The 17,357-nt window shown below is 41.4% G+C and overlaps 1 protein-coding gene across 1 annotated transcript in view; it reads right to left on the bottom strand.

Annotated features, from left to right (window-relative positions):
• Window positions 1-12,278, bottom strand: part of HSPA4 (heat shock protein family A (Hsp70) member 4) — a 36,348-nt gene extending 24,070 nt beyond the window's left edge. Inside the window, exons 1-5 of the mRNA XM_032769118.2 lie at window positions 11,720-12,278; window positions 4,549-4,606; window positions 2,109-2,249; window positions 718-840; window positions 80-179 (exon numbers count right to left, since the gene is read on the bottom strand). Coding sequence (XP_032625009.1) covers window positions 80-179; window positions 718-840; window positions 2,109-2,249; window positions 4,549-4,606; window positions 11,720-11,826 — 529 coding nt within the window. The 5' untranslated portion in view covers window positions 11,827-12,278. The remainder of the gene's footprint in view (window positions 1-79; window positions 180-717; window positions 841-2,108; window positions 2,250-4,548; window positions 4,607-11,719) is intronic.
• Between the last annotated feature and the right edge of the window lie 5,079 nt (window positions 12,279-17,357).

Below are 17,357 nucleotides of genomic sequence, written 5' to 3' on the forward strand. Positions count from 1 at the left end.
TCATTTAAAAATGCAGAGCCCTCTGGAAAGAAGTTTTATAATTTCAATCCTATATACATTTTAAAGAGAGTAAGATTACCTGAAGTAGTTTCATTTATTAGTCGCAAGCAGTTGAGGCCAGCAATCTGTGTAGCATCCATCACAGATCTCCTCTCTGCATCTGTATAGAAACAAGGAACCTGCAAGAAATGCACAGCAGTGAGGTACATATTTAGAAGGGCGGTCCTCAACAAATCATCAGAAAAATATTGTTCAGAGAGTTGGTACTAAGCCAACCCGCCCCCCTTTGATTATTTAAGTATTTCCTTCAAGTTTAAGATTTATTTTTATTTCGAATGTTGCAAGCAAGGAAAAATGAGTAGCTACATGGGGAAGAGAATGGTTTGATTTAATTGCTTACATAATTTTCTCATACCTTTCCACTTGAATTCACCTTTAGTGAAAACTGAGGAAAATCAGCTACAAATAATATTATTCTATTGATTAAACCTATAAAATATATTTTACAATGTTAGCGTGATAAGCTAAACATCAGCTTTCAGGGAGAGAGCTGAGCAAAAAAAGGCACAAGGTAAAGTGAAAACAAGCAGGGGCACTGGTTTATGTGAACCTTGTTTATAAATTGCAATACAACTCCATTACCACCATAATTCTTCAATTTATGCAGATACACTATGTAGCAAGTTAATGTAACCAAGTTTACCATCACCTACTTACAGAAACAACACAGTCAACTACAGGCTTCTTAAGGGCATTCTCAGCCGTTTCTTTTAGTTTGGTGAGGAGCATTCCTGTCACCTGCTCAATGGTGAAGTTTCGTTCTTCTTCCATATACATAACCTTTAGCAAAAAGCTTGTATAAGTATGGTAAATGACAAGAAACAACATGCTCAAGTGATATTAAGGAGTTGATCTAAGCCTGCAAAAACATTTTTTTAAAGTGGTCCTTAAAACCAACCCTAGGGCCTGCAGCATACTTGTATAATTGCCCCCACTTCACTGCCTAAGCCATGTAGGGAAGGCACCACAGGATAAGATGACAGTTTCTCATTTTATTCATATCTACATTTGAGAATTCGAGATTTTGAGAGGCAAGTTGAAAAGGACATACACCTCTACCCCAATAAAACACTGTCCGTGGGAGCCAAAAAAATCTTACCGCGTTATAGGTGAAACCGCATTATATCAAATTTGCTTTGATTCGCTGGAGTGCGCAGCCCCTCCCCCCGAGCACTGCTTTACCACATTATATCCAAATTCCTGCTATATCAGGTCGCAGTGTATATACAAGCTCAAGTTTCCTGGATTCCAAATGTAAGAATGTATGCAGTTGACTCTTTACTGGGCCTTTAATAACAGCCTGTTCCATCAGATACCACTAGACTATTTTTAAGTTAAGGAAATTCTTCCCATTGTTGAACAGGTTTTGCAACTAAAATATATTTATTGAAATTTAGTATGAAATATTTTGCTTTTCTCCTCTAGCCTTGCACTATATCTGAAGCATTAGTACTGAATACTATTGTGGTATTTTCTTCATCTCCCAAACTCACTATGGAGCGCAAAAGACGTTCACACAGCAAAGAGGTTTTTTAATTTAAAGCAGACCTTGATAAACAATGGCATTCTAATAACTGAATTCAAATCCTGGATTAGCTAAATCACAAGTGAAAAGGAATCTGAGTCTTAATCCTTACTTGTGCACATCAGCGACCACTGTTTGTTACAATTGGGAATGTCTAATCAAGATGCTCAGGACTCAGAAGGGTATTACTATTCAGGCCTGAGTCATATGAAAAAGTTCGCATAAATTCTTCCCACACTACATACAATTCTAGCCAATTAAGTCCTCTAGCATTCTGAAGTCACAGTCTATTTCACAAAGCAGTTCTAAGCCTCCTTCATAAAATATGAAGATTTTACTCGCTTGAATTTTAGTCTATGTTACAGATCTCTCTACATTTATTAATCCAGCAATAATGACTTTTCTAATGGAAAGTGCATTTGCAAAGATAGAGGCCTCAGTGCAAAAGGGTTCAAAGCTAAACAGACATATGAATTGTCACTGAGTTTCCTCTATGGTTTTCTTCCAAGTATGTCTGACTCACCTTGATGCCAGCTGAGCCTGTTGGCAGCTGGACAAGTTCATATGCCAGGTTATCTTTTTCAGCTTGAACAAAGGGATCTGAGAATGCACGGCCATGAAATCTTTTAAAGCCTTGTACAGTATTCTTTGCATTTGAAATAACCTAAAGGGAGAAAGATATATTAGTCTGAGATGGTTGGGGAGCTTCTGAATTTAAGAGAAAATAAGCCAATAGCAAGTTTGTTTCTACTTTTCTTGCCAAATCAAAATTTGTAATTAAATCTGTATTTTCGAACAATATAAGGTGTCTACTAAAATATGCAAACCCAAAATCCTACATCTTCCCTTTTCATCTCCCAAAAGATTCTTGAGGGAATTTGTTTAGCTATTTTTAAATTCTATTTTAAAACCTTGAGCAAACATTTACGAAAATCCACATAAACACAGTTCACTTTTAAAAGGTGTTCTGCAAATAGCTGTAAAATTCCATCTTCAGCAGTATGCCTCTCTTCACTGGATTCCTCTTTCCCCTACCTTTCTCCCCACTTTGACCACCTTCCCCAGTTTGCCACTAACTAAGCTAGGAAGGACATTGAGCACATTAAATGTCTCTTCCAGGTCTATCATCTTGTCCTGCTCTGGCCAGCCAACTCCATGCGACATTCCTGCATGATACTACTACCTACTTTGGAGTCTTCCTACCTAAAAAACCTCAAGTGTTGTCACGAACCTACTTAAAATCCAAATGGGGACTTAAAAGGACAGTCAACTTGAAGTAGTGAAAACTGTCTATATACTCTCGTTGTAAGTAACACCTCTGATTAATGTAAACCAACGATTAGAAGGAAAGCATCTGCTTTAAATTTCTTTATATTGTGTACGACAGCACTTTATGCTTAGTCATTTTTCTGTACACTAAGTCTTCCATTACATTTACATGATTCTTTCACTAGCAACAAGGGAGAGGAAAACACAAGGGAAAGCTAAGGGCTTGTCTACATTTAAAATGCTACAAGCAGCACAGCTGCACTGCGGCAGCTGCACCACTATAGCACTTGAGTGTAGAGTCACTCACTATCTATGCTCACTACCATCAGCATAAATAATCAACCTCCCCCAGAGACAGTAGCTAGGTCAACAGAAGAATTCTTCTGTCGACCTAGTGCTGCCTACACAGGGACTTAGACTGACTTAACTACACCACTCAGGGGTATGGATTTTTCACACCCCTGACCAGCATAGTTAAACTGATATAATTTTCTACTGTAGACCAGGCCTTAGCCAAAAATTGGTCTGGGTACTCAAAGGCATGTGTAGGATCAGACATTTTCTTTACTTTTTTTAATATATATAACTTGATTTTAAATTGACTGTCCCTTTAAAAAACAACTTGCTCCCAGAATTTCCAAAAATCCAGTTGTTACAGTTCAAACTGCATATGAACTGTATCCCTGCACCAATGTGTATCTCTAGGCCGTGAACAGCTTAGGGCAACATCAGACTAAGCACACACAGGCAGTAATTCTGCATTTGACAAGATGTTTACATTTAGCTCTAGCAAAGAAAGAAAACACACTGAACATGTGTGGGGGGGTCACAATTACAGCATGCTTGCTGTATATATTCAAGCATCTCAGGGATTCTGGAAATTATTTCCTAATATCTAAAGATATTTGTTCTTGAAAAAAGTTGACCGTGTCTGAACAGTCGCTTTCTGCAGGTGACTAACAAAAGATTCGGCATGAAATATCTTTTACAAAAATAAAAATTGGTGACAATCTGACTGGTAGATAGGAAGGGTCATAAGTCAGCTAAATCTTGCCTTACTCCCTGATTAATATTTACATAACTACTCTACTTGGCTATACAAAAAACTATTAGCAGACAGTTATTTAGGTTGTAAAGTGAGGCACTCAGAAGTTAATGACATTTATAGTTGCATGGGCAACCATACATCTATCTTCCCCTCTTGCCTCCAGCCTGTGCAATGAATGAGGCAAGGATCCTGTGGAAAGAACAGTTCACAATCTTTTAATTAAAGCCTATCCTAATGCATATGCACAAGAGGGATGAACTAATGTTTTCATGAGAAAATGGTATTCACTTTGAGTGCTTGATTATGCAATCCAAACAACATTAACAAGTTTTTTAGTATGTAATTTCTCAGGTTTCTTAAAAAAGGAAAATTCTATTATGTACAACAACAAATAGTACACTCTTGTGTAACCCTTAAGTCCCACTCCAGAAGAATGACATAATACATTACAGAGTAACAAACTGAACAGCTTAATAAAGCTCAAATGCTTAAGATTTAATTTAGAAGCAAATATCTACTTCAACATGGATATTTGCAGTCTCTCCATAAATGAAAAAATACTGGAATTTTTTTTTTTTTTTTAAACTACCGTGTTAGCAGTTTTTCTTTGGCTTATAAGCAGTTTTTGAACACACAAAATCCTTACTTGGCTTTTAGCTGCAGCTCCAATTGAACGATTCTTGGGTCCAAAGGCTATACATGACCTATAATGAGAAGAAACAACTAATTCAAATTTAGAAACAACAACTATATTTCTAACAAGCAGCCACTGAGTGATTTAAAAAAATGTATTTAAAGATTAAGACTATTACCAGATAAAACTGTCAGTTGTACAGAACAAGATTACTGTCATAACATTCAATTTTATAACTGCCTTTCCCCCATGCTCTTCCCACTGTTAACCACTAACAGTCAATATATTAAAATGTAGGACCTACTCTGTCATTATGGCTCTAGAATAATATCTGAAGAGCATAACACTCATTATGAAGTAGTTTTCTAAAGAACAGTAGACTTATGAGCAGTGAAACCTATTAACAGTCAAAGGAGCAAAGAGTCCTATGGCATCTTATAGACATATTGGAGCATGAGCTTTCGTGGGTGAATACCCACTTTGTCAGATGCGTGTCCGCAGGTTCGACCCATCACAGCTCCCAGTGGCTGCAGTTCACTGCTCCAGACCAATGGGAGCTACAGGAAACTGTGCAGGCCGAGGGATATACTGGTCACCGCTTCCTGCAGCCCCTATTGGCCTGGAGCTGCGAACTGTGGCCACTGTGAGCTGTGATTGGCCAAACCTGCAGATGCGGCAGGTAAACAAACTGGCCCAGCCAGCCAGGGGCTTTCCCTGAACAAGCAACAGCCCTAGTTTGAGAACCACTGCTCTAGGCCAAGTTATTTACAATGTTGCTTGCTAATAAAGGGATTATTTCAACCAGTTTTTTACTACTAACACGCACATTTTAACAGGCACAATTATTACATTGATCCCAATGCAGCAGACAAGAAAGTTGCTCTGTAGAACTGGTTGCCCCATGGGAAATGAAAGAAACAGGGCTTCTGGAATATCTGCTATGCTGAATTAGTTTAACATATTGAATAAACAGACACCACCAGCATGGAAATTTGTCATGGCATGATTGTGTGGATTGTTTTATAGCCATTGTTGGTGCACTATCTAGTTAACAAATTAAAGCCAGTCATGCACTTATAGGAGTACACTGTAATGAACTTAAGGAAGACATATTTAGAAACATGTCTTGTGCTTAACAACATGATTCAAAGGATTGGCCAATAAAAAGCTACCAAGTTCTGTTTCATGGAAACATTAAGGCAATAGTCAAAGTAATACTATGGACTTGTCTACACCACAAAGTTAGGTCAGCTTAATGGCATAGCACAAGGCTGTGAAAAATTTAGTGCACTGTGTGATGTAAGTAAGCCAACTTAAGCCCCAGTGTAGACACTGCTAGGACAACGGAAGAATTCTTCTGTCAGCCTAGCTATGAAAGGTAGATTTCTTACAGCAATGGAAAAATCCCTTTAAATCCCTGTAGTAAGCGCCTACAGCGGTGCAGCTTCAGTGCTGCAGCTACGCCACTAACATTTTTAGTGTAGACATAAGTATATATCTTGAGGCTTCAGGCTAAACGCTTCACAAGAAACCAGATTTATTAATTCAATTTGGCCCTTCGGAAGAAATTAATATAGAAGCATTAATTGAAGGTTCTACTTCTCTCCTATGTGCATAGAACATATTTAGCTAGTTAACTGCAAAATTCATGAGTTATTTTGAATTCACAGGAACATCACTACATTTGGTTTAGTTATTAATGTAGTGCTTCTACAGAATTTCAGATTAACAGTTCTGAGACTAGAATCCTCTCTCTATCCACAGAGGAGTGCCACATGGGCAGCAGCAGTAAAGGATTTCCTACACTGCCTCATATTTGTTCTATTAAGATCCCAATAGGGCTTAATTTTTTTTTTGTGTTATTTAAGATTATCTTAAAAAAACCTTATTTATATTTGGCTTTAGTTAACATTTATATTCTAAACCGCTGCCTCAAATATGTTTTGCGAATTTCAAAAAAAATCTGCAGATGCGCTAAGGAAGAAGTTTATCAGGGATTTCTGTCTCTGGATGATGGAAGAGGAATGTTGAGAAGCTTTTCAATAATTTAGTTTTGTATTTGGAACCTATGTGGCCCATACTGGCATCACTGGTCAGATCTTAGTATTTTAAGACACTAGGACAGGGGTTCTCAAACTGGGGGTCGGGACCCCTCAAGGGGTTGCAAAGTTATTACATGGGGGGGGGTCACAAGCCGTCAGCCTCCACCCCAAACTCCGTTTTGCCTCCAGCATTTATAATGGTGTTAAATATACAAAGAAGTGTTTTTAATGTATAAGGGGATTGCACTCAGAGGCTTGCTGTGTGCAAAGGGTCACCAGTTCAAAAGTCTGGGAACCCCTGCAGTAGGAGCTATTTCCCCTTCCCTCTGGCTGACGGAACGCAGACCTCAGTCACAGGTATACATCAGATATATCAAAGCTCAAGCTATATACTTTGTTTTCTTAAGCAACAGAGAGACACTTAAGTTATAATTTCAAAGAACATTATAGGATAAGCACACAAATTGGTGAAATGTAGTTTAACACCCATACATTTTAAATAGAAGCAGATGCAATCACAAAGACATGGGAAGCCTAGTGAAATCTTGTTAAGATTGGCTTTCAGAAAAGTTAAAACTCTGAACTATCATATTAGTGAGTTTGAACAAAGTAACATGGGGGTGCTGCTCATATATCACTTAAGTCTGCACACTTTGGATTACACTTATCCTTTGTCTCCATGCACTACCTTGGAAGATGCATACATCCCATCTGTCGTATAAGATAGCAGCCCAGTCAACACAGAAATTGCACTGATTTTGCTAAATCAATTTCTTAATCTGTTTAGTTAAATCAGCACATCTTCCTTGTGTGGACATTCAAACTGGCTTAAAGATGCCTTAGCTTAGTTTGATACTTAATATAAATTGATATCTGCTACTCAAATCATTTAAGAGTGCCCATAACAAGCTGCACTGATTTAACTAAATCAGTTTAGGAAGATTTAGGCCTGGTCTACATTTAAAATGTAGGCCAACCTAGTTGTCACTCAGGGGGTGAAAAATCAGCCCTCCGAGCAACATAGCTATTGCCAACCTAATCCACAGTGTAGACACAATTAGGTCGATAGAGGAATGATTCCATCAAACTAGCTACTATCATTCAGGGAGGTGGTGTTCCTCCGCCACTGGAAAAACCCCTTCCGTCAGCATAGGTTGTGTCTATGCTATGGGATTATGCCAGCAAAGCGATGGCACTAAGCAATGCTGCTACAGTTCCCAGAGTATAGACATGGCCTTTGATAAATTGGTGCAATTACCACATGTAGCTCAGCCCCAAGCTTCTGTTTGATAGCAAATTTTAATTTTCACAATTGAGCATTCATTTTCTCCAAGTAATTTGTTTTGTTCAAGTTCATTTTTGTGTCATAATAGGAGCACTTCAAGAAATACCCCTGTCATAGTAATATTCCTCGATTTGAACATTGGAGTTCAAATATAAGGTACTAGCATGAAGTATGACACCTACCTACTTATGACAACCCCTTTTAGATTTCTCCATCTCAGTTACAACTGAAGTGAGCAATCTCAACACAAAAACATTAGAGCCAGTGAGTGTTCAGAGGGTTTGTGCACAACAGGTCTAGTCAACATGTAAGCAAACACCAGAGGGGCAGGGGAAGGCATATAGGGGACTCCATATATTCAAAGTTGAATGAACACTGAGCAAATATGCTTAGGATCAAGTTCTGCCTTGGGATGACAATCTGCAGATCCCACCAAACTTAAGAACCTAGCAAGCATAGATCCAAGGGTAGAATTCAAACATACAACTCATTCTCTTTAAACTACTGTACAAACTCAACTGCGATCAGTTGTGCAAAGTGATTTGGCTAAGGTTACAATATTTCAATATATACTAGTTACAGCAAGTCACACACCTGACCCTGTCTTAGGTTTAAAATCTGTTATATAAACCAGAATCAACCACATTATTTTACTCTGCCTCCACATTGGTTTCCCCACCACCACCCCAGAAAGTGTTGGATCTGTGGAACCAGGTAGAATCAAGTAAAATCAGAGGAAGTTCAAGCCTCACTTTGGGCTAATTTTAGATTACAAAAGTGACTAGTGATTTTGGATGCCTCATTTTTCTAAGTACACAACTTGTGACACCTTTAAAAAGTCTAATTAACAGAAAGTGCCAAGCATCCAATCCTCTGAGAGCCAGGCCCTCTTCTCTCTCTCAAGCAGAGCATTAAATAATTTTATCTTTGGACATCTGTGTTTCAGCCTTTGGTTAAAGTGCATTTAAATTTTGTTTCCAGGATTTATTTTAAATGCATTTAGTCAGAGGGAGGGATAGCTCAGTGGTTTGAGCATTGGCCTGCTAAACCCAGGGTTCAATCCTTGAGGGGGCCACTCAGGGATCTGGGGTAAAAATCTGTCTGGGGACTGGTCCTGCTTTGAGCAGGGGGTTGACTAGATGACCTCCTGAGGTCCCTTCCAACCCTGATATTCTAATATTCTAGTGTTATTAAAATGACACGGGAATTGTATGTAGACATTCCATGATAATTAGCATTTTACTCAGAGATGCTGGAGAACCCTTTAAAGTTTTTAATCCTCTAGTACAAATCCAGCATGGGTTTATTTTTGAACATCTAGCTGTTGTGGCAAAACTGCACTTCACGTTTTGAAATGGAAAGACTCACACCCACCTTAGTGTCTCAAAACTAAAAAGCAGTAATTTCCTGAAACCTGGGAAAGATTTCTGAAATTAACCAACATCTTGTATCGGTTATTCTCTAATTTCAGTAGACACTGGTTTTCAAGACTGTTTAAATACATGTTTAAGAAACAAGCCTTGACAGTAGTACTTTGTATAGAACTAGTAAAGGTATAATGAATGAACATATTAGTCATACAGCTTCTCCATTCCTTCCTTAAAGGCAGCCAGAGTTATGGCATAACTTACAAAGAAGCAAGGTGAGGCCATACTGCAGGCCATCCATCACTGCTGCCAAGACAAGATGAGAGAAAACTGAGAAATGGATTTACTAATGAATTTTTACCTTGCCTAGGTAGTTTGTTGTCAAACACTATCAGTTCCTACCACACTGTGTTCAAGTGAATGGACATTTTACTCTGAAACACTGCACTATTATAGTATGTAGAAAATCATTCTACAAGTCATCCCTCAAAAACACACCTTATGAAGACGACTTGAGTGTCAGGGACCCCCAAGTTCTAATTTCAGCTATACTACTGACAATAGGTCACTTTACCTCAGTTTAACTTCTCTTGTTATTTTATTCAGTGAGTTGTTTAGGATCAGAAAGGAAGCCATCTTCCTCTACATTGGTAGAGCATGAAGCTCACTATTAGCATTATTGAGGACACAGTTAACAGAGAGTCACAACAAGCTTAAAATAGTTAAGTCTTAAAGTATAGAGGACTCCAGCTGTATTTCAATGGCCATTTTTGTTTCTAAAATAAAAGCATGTGTGGCCCTTTACAGTCACGATGAAAAGGTCCCTGCCCCAATACTCCTGGGGAAATTCTGCACCAAAACATTAAGATTTTTGCATATTTCATTTACCAAAAACACAATTAAATCACACCAGTTTCAATTATTTTGGTAATTTCAAAGTACCTATTAGCTAGTATGTCTAACAATAGAGACAAAGAGAAATTCCCTCAAGTAGAGTGTTAAAGAAACCCCTACAACAACCCATTTCTTGTTTCTCTGTTATGATTTTGTTGGATGTCTCAGTCTGGGTATGTCACAGGTGCCAGCTAGGTATTTCTTGGAGGAAAACTGTCCCTCCAGTCTTGATCAATTCTCTTTTTTTCCACTCTTCCCTGTAAGGTTACCATAATTCAAGCTCCCAAACAGAGGCCACTGCCAGGGGAGAGGGAGTTGGACGAGTGCACAGTTGAGGGGGTTGCATAGTGGGAAGAGCTATTTGGAGGCCCAGACGCTCACGAACTACTCCCCACCAGAGCCCAGTTGCAGGGCACCTCCCGGCCCAGATGCCTGCACCTCTCTATCTCCAGAACCTGGCCACAGGCTCCACTCAGCTTCATTACTGTGCCCATGGGATGTGGCGTGACTCAACCTCGCCTCACCCTTTGAAAGAGGCGGCACAGCTAGGTTTCCTGGGCCCACTCCTGGTCCCAGGTGGATGAGGATCAGGCCCAGCAACCAGACTGTGCAGAGACTCAGGACCTCATCCACACCAGGCTGGGCACTCCCTCACTGGTGGGGGCCACAGCCCATCTTCTTTGTTCAGGGCATGCTGGGAATCACAGCCCATCTGCACCTCTAGCATAGGTACACTTAAGTGGGGAGCCAGACTGCTGGGTCCAGTGACCTCTAGCAACAACCAGTCACTTGCAGTGCCAATTCTGCCAGGAAAAGTGAAATTCTGTACAGAAAATTAATTTTGCACAAATTCTAAATTGTGCAGTTGCACAGAATTCCCTGGGGAAGTACCCGTAAGAGCAGACGCACAAAATATTCATACCATACAAAGGTGGAGCATTGAGGACAGCTTAAAGCATATAAGCACAGTGACAAATGAGCATTTTTTGCACAATCTCAGTTCCATTTTATTTATAGGTCATTAATGGGAACCAAATAAGCTTGCACACGCTTCCTACTTGAAAACGTTTGATTTCTTTTCAAGTTACATTTCCCTCTTCCCCACCTTCTCACTTCAGTGGAGGTGGCCAGGCCTGGAGACCCCTAGTCCCTTTCCCGGAAACACATGTCCCAAGCCGGGCTCGCAGAGCTGCACTGTGGCTCGCCCGCACAGCTCTCATCCACGCTACAAGATGGGAACAGCGTTTAAGCCGAGCTGGTACCCAGAGGGGAGCGCCCCGGCCTGCAGCGAGGTCTCTCTGTGGTACAAAGATGCGGCCGGGGTGTGTAAGGAGAGGGCACTGCTCAGCCCACACCCGCTTCCCAGGGCCGCGCGTTACATGCGCAGCACCAGGATTGTGTGAGGCTTTTGCACGCTCCGGGGATTCACCCCCAAGTCACCAGCGTTCCCCCACCAAAGGAGAGGGAGAGAGAAGGGGCAGAGCCGCTTTTCACCAGGCCCCACGCACAGGCCTAACAGGGGCCGGCCGGGATCCGGCAGGTCCCCGGCGCGCCTCCTCCCCTTCCGGTAGCTACTCCCCCTCCCCCTTACTCACGGGGTGCTGCGGTCGCTGTACTCGTTGGCGACGGTCTCGATGCCCCCCGCCCGGGCCACGGCCACATAGCAGCTCTGGAAGCCCAGATCGATGCCCACCACCGACATGCTGCGGCCGGAGATGGGCTGAGGAGGGATCCGGGAGACGAGCCTAGGGTGCCGGACAAAGACCGAGCGGCTGAGGAGCTCGGGGAGGGTGGCTGAACCGTCTGGCTCGGTCCCGTCCGGCGCCTGCGCGTGCGCCTCACTAGTGCGGACACAGCCGACTCAGTCCGTTTAAATGAGCAGCGGCTCCTGCAGCCTCCACTCGGGGGAGGGGGAGAGATCTCGAAAGATCCCGTCCTGTCGGAGGAGGAGGGGAGCGTGGAGGTGGAGGGAAAGCCTCTCGCGAGATTCCCTCGGGGCGCTCGCTCGCTCTTTGTCTTTCCCCGCCCCCACCGTCAGGATACGGGGGTGAGAGCGACAGTTGGGATGCCCTGAGCGGCTCTACGCCAAACAGCGGGTACGCATGCTCAGAGAATATTTCTCCCCCCACCAGCTGCATCAGGGAGGGGCAGCTGCCCCTCCCTCTTTTCTCCTCACCGCCAACCTCCCCTTTCGCTCCTCCCTCCCGGCACACCCTCTGAGTCGGGCACAGTGGCCGCCCCTCAGCGGGCTGCCAGCGTTGCCGCCTGGAACGTCGCCTTTCTGCTCAGCCCTGGCCTCACTGTCTGGCTGGGTTGGAGTTGGGCAATTGCCCCACCCTGGGCTGGGTTCATCCACAAATGCTCCAGCCAGGGCACAACATTGCCACACACACCGCTGCCTTGAAATACAGTACCTCAGAGAGACAGTGACACACACCGCCTCAGCGTCTGTTCTTACACTGGTGCAAAGCCACAGTCACGCCCATCACCTATGCAGATTTGAATGTAGTTAATCTGGATTAGCCAGAATCCAGAGTATGAGTTGGATCACAGGCAACATTACAGACAGACATAGATATCTGTCATAGCCAGACAAGATGGAGGAGGTAATATCTTTTCTTGGACCAATTTCTGCTGGTGAGAGAGAAAAGCTTTCAAGCTACACAGAACTCTTCTTCGGGTTTGGAAAAGATACTCAGAAGTGCCACAGCTAAATACAAGGTGGAACAGATAACTGCTTATGCTGAACTAATACATACTGTACTGGCTTGTTAACACCTCTGCAGTCATAGGAGAGTTAGTGGGTTAGAGATTGCTATAATAAACCATAAATCCAGTGTCTTTATTAAAACTATGATTTTTTAGGCCAGGTCTACATTAAACACTCACTTTGGAATACAGTAATTACATTGCTCAGGGGTATGAACAACGTAGTTATACAGTACAGACTTTAACACACCCCTCCCCCATATAGGCTTCTTGTGGAGGTGGAGTTATTAAACCAACAGGAGAGCTCTCTCCTATCAGCTTGGAGTGTCTTCACCTGAAGTGCTACAGCGGCGCAGCTGCCTTGGTGCAGCTGTGCCGATGCAAGATTGTAGTGTAGTGTAGACGTGCCCTATCTGGCAAAGTTATGAATTTAAGCTCCCAGGCTCATCTTTTGAAAGTGTTGTGTAGGTTTCCTTTGTGTCCTGGTGGAAGGTGGCCATTTGGGTGGTGAGTGATTTGAGGATAGATTCTATGAGTCCTGATATTCCTTTAGTAACAATGCCATGGCCAGATATGATGGGTTTGCTTGGGTTCCCTTGTTTATGTATCTTGGGACATGTGTAGAGGGTTCAGTTCAAATATATTCAATTGGAATGACAAATTCAACAAGCATTGCCAAAATATGAGCAGACAGAAAACTTGGGTTTCTGTCGCATCAAGCCTCTGCTTAGAATAAGCTATATTCTGTAAAAGCAGAATTGCCAATCCCAAGTGTTCAAAAATCATAAGCCATGTCCACCCCAAATCATGTGATTAAAATAACAGTGAATTTTGGGTTCTGTTTATTTGCCTTCTGGTTTTTGAACCTGTAGAATGCACATTTTCTAGTTTTTCTCTGCAACCATTATGATTAGAAATGTATTTATATTTTCATTATAAGAAATTTTTTTCTCATGTAATACCATGTCTCCAGAAGCTAGGGCTTCAAGAATAACACTAAATATTGTGAGACTTGTGATGAAATTGTGAGTTAGCAACACTGAAAGCCCTTGTATTAAAGACCCATCACCTGCATTCTTTTGTGTTTTATGAAGGACCATAGTCAGGATGTTATCACAAGTATAAAGCAATACTGCCCTCCTCAAGCATACAAATATCATAAAATTGGCATAAAACCATAATTTTATAAATAATAAATTTTGGGGGGATGTGCATTCTGTTGTTTAAACGGAATTTTTAATTCTTTCACTGCAACCATAAGGGATAGAAAAGTACTTGTTTTTGTTAAATGAAATCTACAGTTTTCATGTAATCGCCTGTCTCCAGGATCATAGATTTTAAGAAAAACACCAGATACCATGAGACATGATAAAATTGCAAGTGTTGGCAATATTCAAAGATTATTCAAGGCAGAACCATTGTACTTTCAATGTAAAAGTCCCTTGTCTGCTGAGATACTATCATTTTTTGTGTCACCACTATTGTATACCTGAGAAGAAAAAATATTTTAATAGCTCACCTCATCAGCGGGTCTTCCCTAACATGTCCATGAGTTTTCCCTCATTTTTCCTACTGTAACACCCTAAGTCCCATTGGACTTGAAAGAACTCCCTGTCTATTGTCTATTGATATTCTGTTGAAATCTCAGTGGAATATTGGTGGTATAAGCAGGATAACAATGGAGGTGCATTTGGCCTGACATAGCTGGCAAGTTATACAGCAACTAAGGAGTTAATTATAAATGTTTTACCTATGTTTTACCTATCCCCTCTGCAATGTCAAACAGTTTTGAGATAAACTATTTAGAGAAATAGTATTTATTATTAAGTAAACATTCTGCCATGCTGGGGGTGCCCAGCTAAGACATAACAGGCCCCAACAGTTAAAACGTAGGTGGCTCTTGCTGTGCAGACTGGTCTATACCATGTTTTGATTATGTTTCTGACCAGACATATAAAAATGCAAGACAGTGTCACGTTTTGAGAACATGATTAAAACACAGCTTGGCCCCGTTTATGCTGCAAAGACAAACTATGTCTTAATTGTGTTTGAAGAATGACTATGTTATAACCAGAGGCTTCAGTGTCAGATTGATTCCAAGAGTCATTAGATAAATATATAATTGAGGTCTTGGTAGAACAGGAGAGTGAACAAGCTGCTGTCTGGTACCACAGGAGGGCAGACTGGCTGCTTTCTATCAGTGGGATAGAATTGCAGGCTGGTGGCTTGCCACAGGGGCAGGGGGCTGACTGGGCTGTTCTCTGGTGGGACAGGCAGGGAGCAAACAAGCTGCTCTCCAATAGAGCAGGCTACTCCCTTGGTTGGATAGGATTGCTAATGGGATACTCCCTGGTGGGAGTGGAGAGTGGACTGGCTGCTCCAGTGGGACAAGTGAGAGGAAAGGCTACTTCACCTAAAATAGAAAAATAAGAGAAAGAAAGACACAGACTGGGGAGAGAGAAGGATAGAAATTATGCAGGCTCTCAGTTTCCCCATCTGTAACATAGACATGGTGATAATAATACTTAACTTACCGAACTCACAAGAGTGTCATAAAGCTTAATTAATGTTTGGGAAGTGGTTTTTAATTCTGACATAAAACATACAAATGCAATGTATTATGACCACGTTTCCTTTTCCCTACCTCTGTGTTCATATCACCGCTTTCCTGCTCAATGTTACAATGATAGGTCTACCATATGGCAGAGAAATTCACAACATTTAAAGCAGGAAGGGCTCTTACCTCAAAGACTGTTGAGTAGTTATAGCTCTGGATGTTTGTAATTCCTTATAACAAGTTCAGTTACACCACTTTGGCAGCTGTAGGTGGGCTGCAAATTGCATCATAGTGGTAATGAAAAAAAAAACTAATGAAATGTTCAAGCTTTCATGTCCTTGGGTGTATAGTGCAACATCAAAGAACAAAGCTGCTCCTGTGACTCTGTGAGTAGTATATAGTACCACACATCAATAGTCACAGCTTAAAGTTAAAATACCACATTTCCTTTTTTTTTGCACTTTCATTTTGATAATGAGATCTCCTGCGAGCAGATGGGTTGGGGTACATCACCAAACTCACGTCACGGGGGTGTTAATACTAGTGTACATGAGGCTATGACAACCTCCCAACACCTGTCTATAGCATGTGACTTGCTCACCCTCTGCTATAATAGCAGCATGTTGGGATTCAGCCAGGATCCGGGTAGAGAAACAGATATGCATATGGGGGGAAATAACTCACAAACCCAAAACAGAATGTTCTGAATAATATATAAAACCAATGAAAAAACCAACCCAAAACCAACTAACCTATGACAGTCTGGCCTGGCTGACTCTAGGTTGCTCTGGATAAAATCCTGACCCAACTGAAGTTAATGGCAAAACTCCCATTGACTTCAATGCAGCCAGGATTTCATCCTTGAAATAAATACTGTAAAGAGTGTTGTTAAGGAGCCAGAGCAGGAAACAGAATTTGTTCTAATGAATAGAGTTAGAATTTGTTGCTAGATGAAATTAAAACAAGTACTTCCACAGTACAGAGGTAAGAAAAAGAAAACAGTGTTCAAAAATCATGAATCAAATTCCAAAAAATCATGAGATTAGCTTAAAAATTCACTAGATTTTCAAACAATACCTTTTGGATACTTTTTTATTTGACTTTTGGGTTTGAGCCTGGATCATTTTTTCAATATTTCCTCTGTAACTAGGACTTCTAAACCTCTGCCAATTCAAGGTCAAAAGCAAATCCCAGCAAAGTGAAATAACGGACCTACTGTATGTGAACGACTTAGCATTTGTTGCCCTTTCCGAGAATGATCTGCAACATTTTCTGAATTCCTTTGCCCATGCTGTATCCCTTTTTGGCCTCTGTATTCATGTAAAGAAAACAGAAATCCTGTACCAACTATCTCCTGGCAGAAGCCCATCACTTTAATCACCACCAGAAATAAAATTGAATCACTGCCAATTAAACAATGTCAAATCCTTCTGCTACCTAGGTAGCACGGTTGTCGATGACATCAGCATTGACAAAAAACTTTCAGCACGCTTAAAGTCAGCTGTCTCAGGTTTCAGTCGTCTACAGAAAAAGACTATGGACAAAACAGGGAGTCAAAGTATTCACAAAATGCCAAGTTTACAGAGCTGTTGTGCTTCCTTGTCTTCTATACTCATTAGATACCTTCCCCCTTTATCGTCACCATATAAAAAAACTGAACTGTCTGCAACAACACCACCTACACAGTATAATGAGAATCAAATGGTCTGACAAAATCACCAACAATGAAGTATTATGGCTGGCAGCCATGCCAGGCACGGAAGCCATGCTAGCACGGAGGCAAATGACCTGGGTTGTCCATGTTATATGTATGGATAACAATCGACAGCCTAAGAGTGTTCCACACAGTGAATTTGAAAAAGGCTGTAGGAAGGTTGGTTGCCCCAAACTCCACTACTAGGCTTGCATCAAGTGGCACAACTGACTGCTGGGCTGGACTTAATGGCCTAGGTGGATACGGCCCATGA

The sequence above is a fragment of the Chelonoidis abingdonii genome, chromosome 7 (assembly GCF_003597395.2).
Source record: "Chelonoidis abingdonii isolate Lonesome George chromosome 7, CheloAbing_2.0, whole genome shotgun sequence".
In the NCBI taxonomy this organism is placed as follows: Eukaryota; Metazoa; Chordata; order Testudines; family Testudinidae; genus Chelonoidis; species Chelonoidis abingdonii.